Genomic DNA, 12877 nt, shown 5'->3' on the forward strand with positions numbered 1-12877 from the left:
AGTAGACAATACTGACTTGGATGGACCAAGGGTCTGATTCAATATAAGGCAGCTTCATGTGTTCATGTATTCAACTGAAGATGCCCAGGACTGAAGCTATCACATTCATATGTGCATATGGATGATGCTGTGCTTTGATTATAAGGGAATGAGTATTTGGATATGCATAACCATTCTTAGGCCTGATTTATAATGTGTAGGGTTGGGTTCCCTTGACCTGACTTTGACACTGATAGAAACCAGGAGCAAGGAATTTGTTTTCCAATTCCCAGGGCCCCGACTTGGATATGGACTGTAGTATAAGAGGAGAAGCACACTACCTTGTGGTGTTTTCACGACACGAAACTACTCAGGGGCAGTAATTTATCCCATTGCATACACTTCAAGCCTAGAACTCCTGACTACCTTGTGCAAGAGGTTGCCTAGTCATCTGCCAACACTTTCTCATTCCAATAGAAACAAGGAAACAGGATAGAATGGGACAGAAGGTGGGCTGGGAATAATTGTCTGCACTAGGAGAACTGTAATATATGTTTTGTAAATTAAACATGATAGATTACTCTGTCATTCTTAGTTTATAATATTTGGGGTGCTTTCACACCTCCTGAATAATGCACTTTCAATCCACTTTCAATGCAATCATTTGCAAGTAGATTTTGCTGTTTCACACAGTAAAATCCATCTGCAAAGTGTATTGAAAGTGTATTGAAAGTGCATTATTCGGGATGTGTAAAAGTGACCTTGGTCTCTTACGCCAGTTTTCACAGTGGCAAATAAATGCAAGTTTTTGCTTCTGCTCATAAGGTATGAGAACATAATGGTAAGCCTCGCCATACTTTTCCCAGTTTCTAAAAAAAAACAAAAAAAACCTCAACTTATCCTTCTTTCCCCCTTTTCTATAATTAATATTCAGGCAAATGATAGCTTTGCAAATGACAGCTTCTTAAAAGAAAGAAGGTTTCCACCATTTCTGGGACACGTGCTTTCAATGTTCTATGACTTTTCTTTATACTAATTAAGGTAGCAACAATTTAGGATACAGCTAAAAGCTTTCTCGCTTAGTAATGCCTGGAATGGCTGGTGGTGATTTCAAACAATGGCCCTAAAAGGTCTCCGTTGAATGAAAAGGGAAACACGTTTTATTTTCAGGACAAGGAATTGGAAGTTTTAAAAAGTCACTGTCATTAGCAGAAAGCTGGCAAGTCTAAAGGCTTCTAATTAATCCCAGGTCACTCTTATAATGGAAGTTCCATCTCAGTGGGTTTTACCTAGTCAAACATTTAAAATAAATAAATGGTCTTAGGTGTACAATTTCAAAGTTCAGTACCATTCACAGAGCTCCCATTAGTGTCTGAGAGCTTAACTACAAACAGCTGAACACTTCTGATTAGAAGCTGCCTTATTTGCACACAAATATGCATATTCCATTGAAAGTCAGAAAGGGAGTCATACGTGTTGTAGTACTTACGTTCGAGAAAGGTTAAATACTTGCTGGGGATCTCCATTCTGGATGACATATGTTATGGGGTCACCCTCTCGATCAGTTGCCTTCAGAAGAACAACACAAACCAGGGTTAGAGATTATTAGAGCCTCTAGATTGTTAGAGCCTCTAGATAGTTTAGATTGTTACAGCCTCTCTTTGCATTATCAGGATGGGGGGGGGGGAATCAATCATGATGGACAGCACATTTTAAATGCTAATCAGCTCATTCATAACAATTAACGATGTGACAGCTTTGACTCTAGATCACTTGATAGTATATGTTTCATCCCCTCTAGAGAACTGGCTGCATGGAGAGTGTGCTCTCATAAGCATGATAATTGCTTATCGGAATTTCAGGAAATTAAAATATTTGCATACTTAAGCTTTAATCAACAATGACTGACAGAACATGGGGTAATAAAGAGGCTTTCAGCGGGCTACTAATTCTCCAACTTATTTTTTCAAACTCACTCAGTAGGCATTATCTGTAACTGCATATCTTAAAATAAGCACAACAGCAGTTTTTAAATCTTGCACTCATTTTGGATGCTTCTTAAAATATGCAGCATAAACAATCATACTGGACAATAATACATTTCAAAAGAATGCAGAGGTTACTGGAAAACATAAGATGTACTACCTGGAAACATTTAAAAAGAAGTTATGTATGTTTTTAAAACATAGGGAACGATCCAGTCAAATTTCACTACGTTTTAAGTCCCACTGATTTCACTGGGAGCATTAAGCATGTGCTTATGGCCGATTATGCACGCTCACTTTACCCTTCTTTATTCCCCGTTTCAGCCAGGATCAAAGCAACCTGGGTTGGGGAAAACTGTATGCCTTGGCTTGAATGATCAGGGAATAAACTGTGTGCAAACTGGGGGCATGATTACAGGAAAGCAGTCTCCCAAGTTCAAATCAAGTCCCACCCCTTTAATTGCTGGTCTGTGATTGGCTCACCTCGTGAGAGAACACTTTCTTCCCCCCAGACCCAACTGCCGCATAAAAAAGCATTTTAAGAACAAAAATAAAAAAATAAAAAAATGGAGCCATTAGAAAGAAGGGTGGGGGGCGAAAACCAAGCCTTGTTTTTAAAAAGCCTTTCTTTCTCCCAGAAAGAGCTCCCAGGAAGCAGGAAGCAACTGAATCCCTGCCTCTTTACACACTTCTTCGTGATTGGCTGTGAGAGATGCCAATCTTCACTGCTTGCCCTGTATGGCTATCAGCAAACAGAACAGAAGAGGGGTTTGGAAAGGGGGCAGGGAAAGCTCAATGCAAGGCAAGTGTATGCACGCTCTTTGGATCTGGTTTCAGCTAGGAAAGACCGTTTGACTCGGGCAAGAAGAGGAATGGGAAAAGCCAAGTTCGTTTAAGGTTGAAACGGGGTTGATCCGAAAAAGGAATGAGGCAACTTGCATTTTCAAAAACTTGATCCTGGCTGAAACAGGGAATGAAGGAGGCTAAACCTACCATGCATAAGTGACCTACGTCTCTCCCACTGGAATAAAAAAGTTAAATTGCTTAACTTTGTGTCCCTAGTAGTTTTCAGTGTGGTTTAAACATGACTATCTCAGTGCTACCATTAATAAATAATTAAACGAGATTACTGCCTTCCTAAAACTTCTCTCTGTGTGTGTAAGGTGCCTTCACGTCGCAGCCGACTTATGGCGACCCCTTTTGGGATTTTCATGGCAAGAGACTAGCAGAGGTGGTTTGCCAGTGCCTTCCTCTGCACAGCAACCCTGGTCTTCCTTGGTGGTCTCCCATCCCAATACTAACCAGGGCTGACCCTGCTTAGCTTCTGAGATCTGACGAGATCAGGCTAGCCTGGGCCATCCAGGTCAGGGCCCTAAAACATCTACACATACATATTTCAAATTATTTTACAAAGTTACGAATGTATCAGACTCAAGAGTTTAATGTGACAGGCAGGTTGCAGCAACCAGATGACTTGCAAGACATGTTGATTTCCTTCTATAGTACTGGTGTTTAGGGCATCTTGTCTGTACCTCACAACTGTACACCTGTTCTAGAATAGAGCTCTACAATTCCTGTTTGCTGCTTGCTAGCTAAACGTGCATCTTGCTCTTACTTATTCTTCCTGATGAAGAGAATATGGATTACGTGGACTATAAATCACTACTTCTGTGGTATGGTCTACAAATGTCAGATAACATTCAATACAGGTACAATGTATCAGTCTAATAATCTTAACAGCACATTCCTGAGCCTGAAGGGCTGGCATTTAGGCCCCCCGCACTAGCGTCTGGCCAACTTATGCTGGCGTTAGTGGCCCCAACGCTGGTGGGAAGGCCCAGACGCCGGGCGCTGCCATGGCAATGCCACCCTGGGACACCAACGGGGCCTTCCGCTGGCATCCCACCGGCGTAAAAGCCCTTGCCGGCATCCCTGGAGGTGTCCTGGGAGGTGTTCCTGGGGTGTCCTAGTGCCGGGCTGGGGGAGGAGCTGCCTTTAGGCAGCCTCCAAAGCCCCTTTGGGTCGGGAACGTTTATGTGCAATCACAGTAACATGCTACTTGCCGCCAACAGAAGCTGACTTGCAGCTGATGAGAGCTGACTTCTGATCTCCTGATGGGGAAATTTTGCTCTGTATCCAGCAAAGTTTTTTTTTTTAGGTGGGGGGCTATCAGGGGCCAACTTTGGTTCTTTTGATCTCCCACACTGGAACTTTTCCTGCCTCCTATATTTGCTGAGATGCAACAAATTAGGGTGAGCGTGATCAAAAGCCCAGCGGATTTCCCTTTTCTTCATCCCATCCCAAGCTGTCTGCTTAGGCTGCAATGAAAACTAAGGAAATAAGCCCTTTCCCCTCCTCCTAACACAGAGATTAAAAGCAGTGCCATCCTGAAAGAGGGGGAATAGAAGCAAGCTCTTTTTCTCCCTTTTGCAATGCAGAAATCAAAAGCACTGTTTATTGTCCCACCTAGCATGGAGGGAAGGGCAGAGCTTGTTTCTGCAACATAACTGTGTATCTATTTTTCTGGGGGAGGGAGAGATAAGAACTCAACTCCCAGCTGATCCCCATATCAGCTCTAAGTGGACTTCTGACCATGAGTCAGTTGTAAACTTACTGTTTGGCAGCTGTTCAAGTTGCTCAATGCAATCCAAACATATCCCTGATCAGCTCACAGTCAAACAAGGTAAATTTGCCTGCCAAACTGGCTTGCTGAGAAATTTCTGGCATCCTTAATCCCTATGCAGATCCCTATCAGTGGTAGTGACTAGCAGATCTAAAACATCCTATACAGAATCATCACAGGCCTTTATGGAAAAAGATGGCATCCTGAGCAGATATCTTGGTGTGCTGCTCCAGACTTATTGCTTATATTGCAGTTTTAAGATAAATATTTATTCTGAGCACTGAGTCTTGATAAGGCACAGCCGGTGTGTATTCTAAATGCAAAGCTGCAAGAAAAAAAACCTGCAGCCTTCCAAGCCTGATTTTTTTAAACACTCTTTGGAAGAATTATGGCACCAGATGAATACCTGGTTCAAACAAGTTTAAGAAAATGCCACAGGTCAGACTCAAATATTCAAGGCCACACAATGATATCTAAGCAGGCAACAATGGATGAGCTATATGATTGTAATAGGAGCAAAAATGTAAGTAAAGTTTCTCCTATATCTATATCTACAGATAAAAAGTTTGCCTCCATAAGAACATAAGAAAGGCCCTACTGGATCAGACCAAGGCCCATCAAGTCCAGCAGTCTGTTCACACAGTGGCCAACCAGGTTCCCTGGGGGAACCTCCAACATTACAATCTTCGACTGACTGCAAGTTTGCTCAGACTATCTTTTGCTGAGGATACAAATTTTGAAAAGCTGCTCAAGAATGAGAATGTAGCAGATAACCATAATAATTCCAATCAACAAAAAACGCAAGATAATCCCTTAGACTTGTTGGGAGATCAATGCTTGCTAACAACTCAAACTGGCTACCAAGTTCTCGAGCTTTTACGAGAGTGCTATTGACATTTAAACATGTTACAATTCCAGCTATGCTGTTTAAAATGAAATCTTTTATCTCAATGTACCAAATTTTTCTTATAAGGGTTTTCAGAGATTCAGCTCTCCAACCTTTGATTCCGGTCACTAAATTAGCTACCAAGAGGATGTCTCCGCCAAGGGCTCCTGCTAAAACATCTTCTGTTAAATATGAATACATATCTGTTCAAATGATGGATACATTAGATACAACTCTCTATTCTGCAGACAAGATTCTGTACAGACGACAACCTTTGAGTAGTTGTAGGAGACCCTTGCATGTTACAGCAGATAGCCAATTGGATTATTGTTACCATTCACTCCTTGATAAAAATTGTGAGGGTATTACCCAAAGGCTGACTGAGCTTAAGAAATCTCTAAACACCACATGTACTTTGAATGGAACCATTGATTGACCTGTCATTTCCCAAAGAGAATCACTAGACCGAGCCAGATTGTGATGACAATTTCCCTGGAATTTCAAAGAGACACTCTACATCCGATGGAAATGAAAGAACTAGCACTCCACTTCCTGAAATCCCAAATATCAAAGTGTGTGAAAACAGGTCTCACCCTAACCAAGTACATCCTATCAAACAGCTTGAGATTTCACATGAGGAGTTGAATCATACAGAAGAAACTAATGAGGAGGAGCACTGGAACCGGAAAAAGAAGAGATGGGTTCTGCTAGCAGAAAGGTTTGACCATGAGATCAGGAAGGAAATACATAAAATTTCAAACAGGTTTCCAATACAACAAACTTCATTAAATGCCAGCTCTAAAGATGATAACATTTATGAAGGGAAATCTTTTATCCTTGGTTCCCCAGGTTCTAAATCGTGTTTTTTCTTGGATACCGTTTTTACATCTGATCATCGATTTACATCACAGAAGTTTTGAACTTGAAAGTGCAAGGTGGAGTTGAAAAAATACATGTTTCCGATGATTATTGTGATAATATGTTTCCTCTTTAGACCTGTGAGGGAAACAGTGCTCAACATAGCAAAAACAGAATACATGATGGAGTTGCAGCCTAGGATCAGTATAAGGGTGGTACATAAACACCTAGTTTCTTTAAATGAAACTAAGTCCTCAGGGCCAGATTAAATTGCATCCAAGGGTACTGAAAGAACATTACGGATGTAATTTCTGAGCCCCTGTCCATTATTTTGAGAATTCTTAGAGAACGGGTGAGGTGCCAGAAGATTGGAGGTGGGCAAATGTTGTTCCCATCTTCAAGAAGGGGAAAAAGGAGGATCCAGGTAACTACCGACCCATCAACTTGACAACTATACCTGGATAGGTTTTAGAACAAATCATCAGTCAGTCCTGGAGCATTTAGAAAGGATGGTTGTGATTACAAAGAGCCAGCATGAGTTTCTCAAGAACAAGTCATGTCAGACTAACCTCTTCTCCTTTTTTGAGAAAGTTACTATCTTGCTGGATCAGGGGAATGATGTGGACATAATTTATCTTGGTTTCAGTAAGGCTTTTGATAAGGTTCCACATAATATTCTTGTTGACAAGTTGGTACAATGTGGTTTAGATCTTATTACTGTTAGGTGGATCTGTAACTGGTTGACAGATTGCACCCAAAGAGTGCTTGTTAATGGTTTCTCATACTCTTGGAGTGGAGTAACAAGTGGAGTGCCAGGGATCTGTCCTGGGCCTGTGTTATTCAACTACTTTAGACATGATTGGGATGACGGAATAGAGGGGATGCTCATTAAAGTTTCAGCTTGCCTCTAGACACTGTTTCATGTCTAGAGGCAAGGTGAAACTTAATTGCACAAAATGGAGGTGCTACCGATGGGAGGAAGGATGACCCAGGAATTGAGGTGTCTCCTGTTCCGAATGAGGTTGTACTTCCACTAAAGGATCTGGTTGGAGTTGCTGCTGGACCTAGGGCTCCTATTGGATAAGTAGGTGGTGGTGGTAGCCAGGAAAGCCTTTTGTTAGCTTTGGCAAGTGAGCCAGCTGAAGACTTTCCTGGACAAAAAATATTGTGCCATGGTGAGACATGACCTGGTAACATCTAGATTAGATTACTGGATATACTTTACACAGGGCTGTCACTGAAGAGAACTCAGTAGCTGCAACTGGTACAAAATGCTGCAGCCAGAATGCTGACTGGAATGGGTTACAGAGACCATATCGCTCCTGTCCTGTTCTACCTACACTGGCTCCAAATTTGCGTCCAGATTCAATTCAAGATGCTGACATGGATCTTTAAAGCTTTATACAGACCTTAAGGACAGCCTATCTGTATATTCAACTGCCAGAGGCCCTGATTTGGATGCCCCTGTCATCTGAAATTAGGCTGGTGGCAACTCAAGAACAGGCCTTCACGCTTGTGGTGCCAAAATGATACAATTCACTCCCATGGGGAGATTTGTTTGTCCCCTTCTATCATGGTCTTCCACCAGCAGGTGAAGTGATTGGAATTCTGTCAGTGACCCTCCTTTCTATTTATGTATCTGTGTGTCTATATGCATTTAGTAATACATACTAATTTTTTAAAATTTATTTTAATGTTTTGACTGTCCGCTGCATTGGAGACCTGAACTGGATAGAAAAATGGAATAAAAATGGTTTAAACAAATAAAAGAAATAAATAATGTGGAGGAAGGAAGAAACATGTACACCCACTGAGAGCTCTTTAGAGAAAGGCTGAGATAAAAAATGTGAAAGAGAGTTTAACAGCATAGTACTTGTACTCTAATCACAAATCTGTAGGACCTTCCACTCAAAAATGCCGAAGACTATTCATTATACTAAAATCCTTTCTTACTGCTTTGAGAAAACTATACATGAAGGTCTCATTCATCTTTATAATAAAATCTGCCATTTTTAGTGAATGAACATATTTCACATAAGACATTGCAGTCATTTTCAGTCATTACATTTTTGGTGCTTCTATATTACTAATGGGCAATCTTCTCAATATACCATTTTGTGTGAATAGGGAAATGCACTATTTTCTAGCGTCAGTATGCACAACAGGAAGCCCAGTTTTCTTGTGAGCACACACTCATCTGTATCAAAGCTTGAAAATGTATATGTTGCTCTATTCATAAAATATGTTGATTATATGTGCTGGGAGGATAACAGTATGCTTTACCGCTACACGAGGTAGTAACACCAAAAAATGTAATGACTGAAAAGGGTTGGTATAGCAATGATTTTTGCACTGTACTGTGTGTAAAACCCTGGTTCCATGAGAAGCTTACTGAGGGGTCTCAATGAGAAGACACATAATGGTGAGTGGACAGCTTGTCCACAGCCACACAGCTGAATGCTCCTCGCCTTGGTGCACAAGGGCCTGGGGGCCATTCCAGTGCCACGAGCCTATGCCCAGGCCGCGACGTAATGTGTGTGTGCTGCCTGTGAGCCTTGGCGCCATGTGCGGGCAGTGCATGCAGCAGCGGGGCAGGCAGCCACATGCACAGCCTCTGAGCTGGCTATGGTGGTGGTGCCCCCCTCTGCCCAGGGCATCCACCTCCCCTCGCTCCCCCCTAGATCTGGACCTGCTTGTCCATCACTACTGTGCTCCGCAATGTGTAACCAGAGAGTGTTAGGAAAAATCTAATGTGCACACAGTTTGTTTAGCTGTCCCAATAATAAGGTCCTAAAAGCCCGGCTGACATCTGATTGTATACTTAAAGTGTACTGTACGAGGCTCCTCACAATCCTCTGTGATGCACAGGTGTGATGGCAACATGCAAGGAGTTCTACAGAGAAAGGAGTATGGAAAGGGTTCAGCAATCTTAAGCGTCCATAAGCAGAAAGAGCTCTGTAAATGCTTACATTGAAGCATTCTGTACCTGCAAATTTAGCAAAATGGCACCAATTCTCATAGCCTCACTGATTTCAAGACTGTACATCAGCTGGGGGAAGCGAGGTGGGCTCTGATTGTTTGGAGGAAGGACCTCAATGTAAACAGTAGTGATGGAGCTCCTGCAATGACACGGAAGAACAAAACCCAGTCAAACACCATTTAAGACATGACTTTTTTTCCTCACTAAACTATGTACCACATTACCCATCCTTCCGTAATAAACATCCTGACCTCCTTTTGACAACAAGCAAGAATTTCAGTTCAGCAACAATAATGGGCCTCCTCCATTGACCCTAATGGTGTAAACCACTTCGTGTGAATTGACACTGAAGGGCACAGAAATCCCTTGTTGACGCTGATTTCACAAAGTATATTGGTGTAGTGGTTAGTGTTGCACTAGGATCTGGAAGACGCAGGTTGAAATCCCCTCTCTGCCATGGAAGCTTGCTGGGTGACCGTGAATCATTCATTTTCTCTCAGTCTAACCTACCTCATAGGGCTGGTGTAAACAGAGAACTACATATAGAACCCCTGAGCTCCTTGGAGGAAGAGGGGATAAAATATGCACTGAATAAATGCAGTATATTATGTACGCATTAAGTAATTGTTAATTTTAATGACTTTATGTTACAGTGTTCTATATACTGTTTGTCTGGTGTTATTATAGATTATTGTATGGTTTCAGATGTTGTTACCCACCCTGAGCCGGGGAGGGGGGCTAGAAATGTGATAGATAGATAAATAAATAAATAATATTTAACAGACCTCATTATTTAAATTTCAGCCTATTGAGAAACTATTTCACATCTCCCCTGCCCAGTATTAGTAGAATTAAGATTTAAAGATTATCAAATTATTATCTTCGGAAGTAAAAAAAGGTGGATCTGCTTCTTTTAATTCTGTGCTAATGGCACACAGGAATATGTTATAATAAATACTTTATTTATTTAATTTTTAAATTTATATTATTCATAGTCGGCTTTTCTCACTAGATTCAAAGTGGATTACACAGTGTAAATCAAATACAATCAATTCCAAATTAAATATAAGTTTTTGTTACGTCTATGGGTGTATTGACCAGAGTTACTTCTATTTTAAGAAAGCCAGGCTACTGTCCTGCTACAACAAACCTGAACTTGCCCTATCTCATGGTAGAACAATAGGGAAGCCAGCCACCAGGTAGGACCCAGGGATACCCTGGAATTACAACTCATCTCTAGACTACAGAGATCTGTCCCCCTGGAGAAAATTGATGCTTTGGAGGGTGGACTCTGTAACATTGTACCCCACTGAGGTCTCTGTCCTCCCCAGGTTCCATCCCCAAATCTTCAGGAGTTTCCCAACCTGTATCTGGCAACCCTAGCTCCCCCATCCCCTGTCGGGGACCGGGGGTGGGGAACTGGCACCCCTAGAGAACCATCTCAGTTTTTTCTAGCATGTTGTCTTATCTTCTTATACCACACTATGTCCTGGAGCCAATTTCCTAGTTCAACATTCCTATAAGAACAGAGCCAAGGAGCTTGAATCATGGAACTAGCTACTGCTGCACCTGTCTGTTAGGTAAAGGTAGTCTAGTCCCGTTTTTAATGCCTTTCACTGCAGTTCTATGTTCTTTATCTGTGCTAATAACACAGATTATTGTTATTGTTTCACCCCATGTCCTCTGTCTGCTCAGATTAAGAAAGACAGAAAGAAAGACTGAAAGTCCATGCTAACTTGCACCACCACATCACTGGCTCTAGCTTGCTTCTGGCCACTCACTACCTCCACTGCCACATCTTCCTCCTGACCTCTGCCAGTTTTTGCACACCAGTTTGGGCTGCCACAGCAACCCAACACAGAGCCTGAACTGTAGTGGCATGGTTTTTGCAGTGTCCATGCATGCCAACCCCCATAACCCAGGGTTAGGGAAGTGAAGAATGTTTAAAGTCTGGATGCTGGTAGAGTCACAATTAACACGGTGCAATCTATAAAGTGAACAAAGCACTCATTAAAGGTTCTATGAGTTTCTGTTGCTTGCTAGAGGGTGCTAATGGTTTACATGGTTTACAGTGTGTTTTAGAACAGATTTAGTCCCAAAACTAACACTGGAGCAGACAGACAACTATCTAATTTACTAATGATCCCTTAACTGCCCGGGTAAGGAAAGGGATAAATATTCTCAAAAGGTCCCCCAGAATGTCACAGTTACATTTTATTCACATTAATTTTAGAACGGTTAAAGGTATATCTTCTGAATGCCAGTTTTGCAATTAATCCACATGGATGACCGGAGAAGCACTGACATGAAACTAAAACTATTTGTAATTAAACCAGTGATTTCATCATCAGTGTCAGTGACGTGGATCTCACCCAAAGATATGTGTCAATAAAAAAGTCCTAAGTATTCTACTAGGAGGTGAAGCAAGGATGAAGCATGTATATAGAATGCACACAACAAAGTCAGCATTGATCCAAGTGCAGCCTGTGGATGATAGAACGGCTTGGATGCCGTAAGCCATCTCGATCTTTTTTTTCCTGGTAACATCCCAGCGTTACAGGAAGCTACAGGAATGGCAGTATGCAGGGCTCTTTGTAAGTAACTTTAATACCCAGTTGTTAAACCTGACCCTACACAACTCCTAAAATTAACCCAGGTTTAGAAAATGAGTTGCTGTTCTATTAGTTGCACAAACTGGGGGGGGGGGAATTAATAGAAAGTCTTTTATTGGACTAAAATGGTAGAGAAGTAATTATAAGCCGAGTTTTTTAATTCATATATTTTTTCTTAAGGTTCAAAAGGAAAGCTAGAAGAATGCTTGAAGTGGGGTGCTGAATACTGACAGTTGTCTTTTAAATGGTATCAGCAAAGACAAAAAGCAGATACTTGGTAGCCTTCTAACTCACAGATGAAAGAAGCAAAAGTGTACACATGAGATGACCAAAATCCTCATAAATGAATGATGTAAGATAAAAGCCAATTTTTCAGCTTCCATGGGTGGTTCTTCTTGAATGCAAATATCCCTGTATTTAGGCAAAAGTAATCACCTGTGCAAGCACCGGGTCATTCCTGACCCATGGAGTGACGTCACATCCCGAAGTTTACTAGGCAGACTATGGTCATTTATGCTTGGTAATTAGCAGCTCGTTCCAGGCTGAAGTGCCCCACATTTTTTTTTTTTAGTTTTTCACGCTGAACCATGATTCAGGAAGTGACTGTGAACCCAGCGCATACCTACTTCGCATTTTTTAAGAGCCCCTTTAACGCATCATTTTGTGTTTGCTCCGCCCCTGCCTCAAAGAATCCCCTCAAGGAAGCATGCAAAATCACAGCCGCACGTTAGCTATGCAAACAGCTGTTGCTAAAGGAAGGAATGAAGGAGCAGGCAAGCGCGGGGGTGGAATTTCTCCTTTTGCGTTGGGACCGTGAATAGGCATTTTAAAGGTCACATTTAAAACAAGAGCTTTGAGAGAGCATCAAAATTGACCCTGCATAAATGGCCTATGTTTTACAGGGTGGTTTGCCATTGCCTTCCCCAGTCATCTACACTTTACCCCCAGCAAGCT

At 41.7% G+C, this 12877-nt stretch overlaps 1 protein-coding gene across 1 annotated transcript in view; it reads right to left on the reverse strand.

The window, feature by feature from the left end:
• PCDH15 (protocadherin related 15) overlaps positions 1 to 12877 on the reverse strand; it is a 558859-nt gene that overhangs the window by 208710 nt on the left and 337272 nt on the right. Inside the window, exons 16-17 of the mRNA XM_056849418.1 lie at positions 9318 to 9450; positions 1469 to 1548 (exon numbers count right to left, since the gene is read on the reverse strand). Of these exons, the coding sequence (XP_056705396.1) occupies positions 1469 to 1548; positions 9318 to 9450 (213 nt within the window). The remainder of the gene's footprint in view (positions 1 to 1468; positions 1549 to 9317; positions 9451 to 12877) is intronic.

Source organism: Euleptes europaea, chromosome 5 (assembly GCF_029931775.1).
Source record: "Euleptes europaea isolate rEulEur1 chromosome 5, rEulEur1.hap1, whole genome shotgun sequence".
NCBI lineage: Eukaryota > Metazoa > Chordata > Lepidosauria > Squamata > Sphaerodactylidae > Euleptes > Euleptes europaea.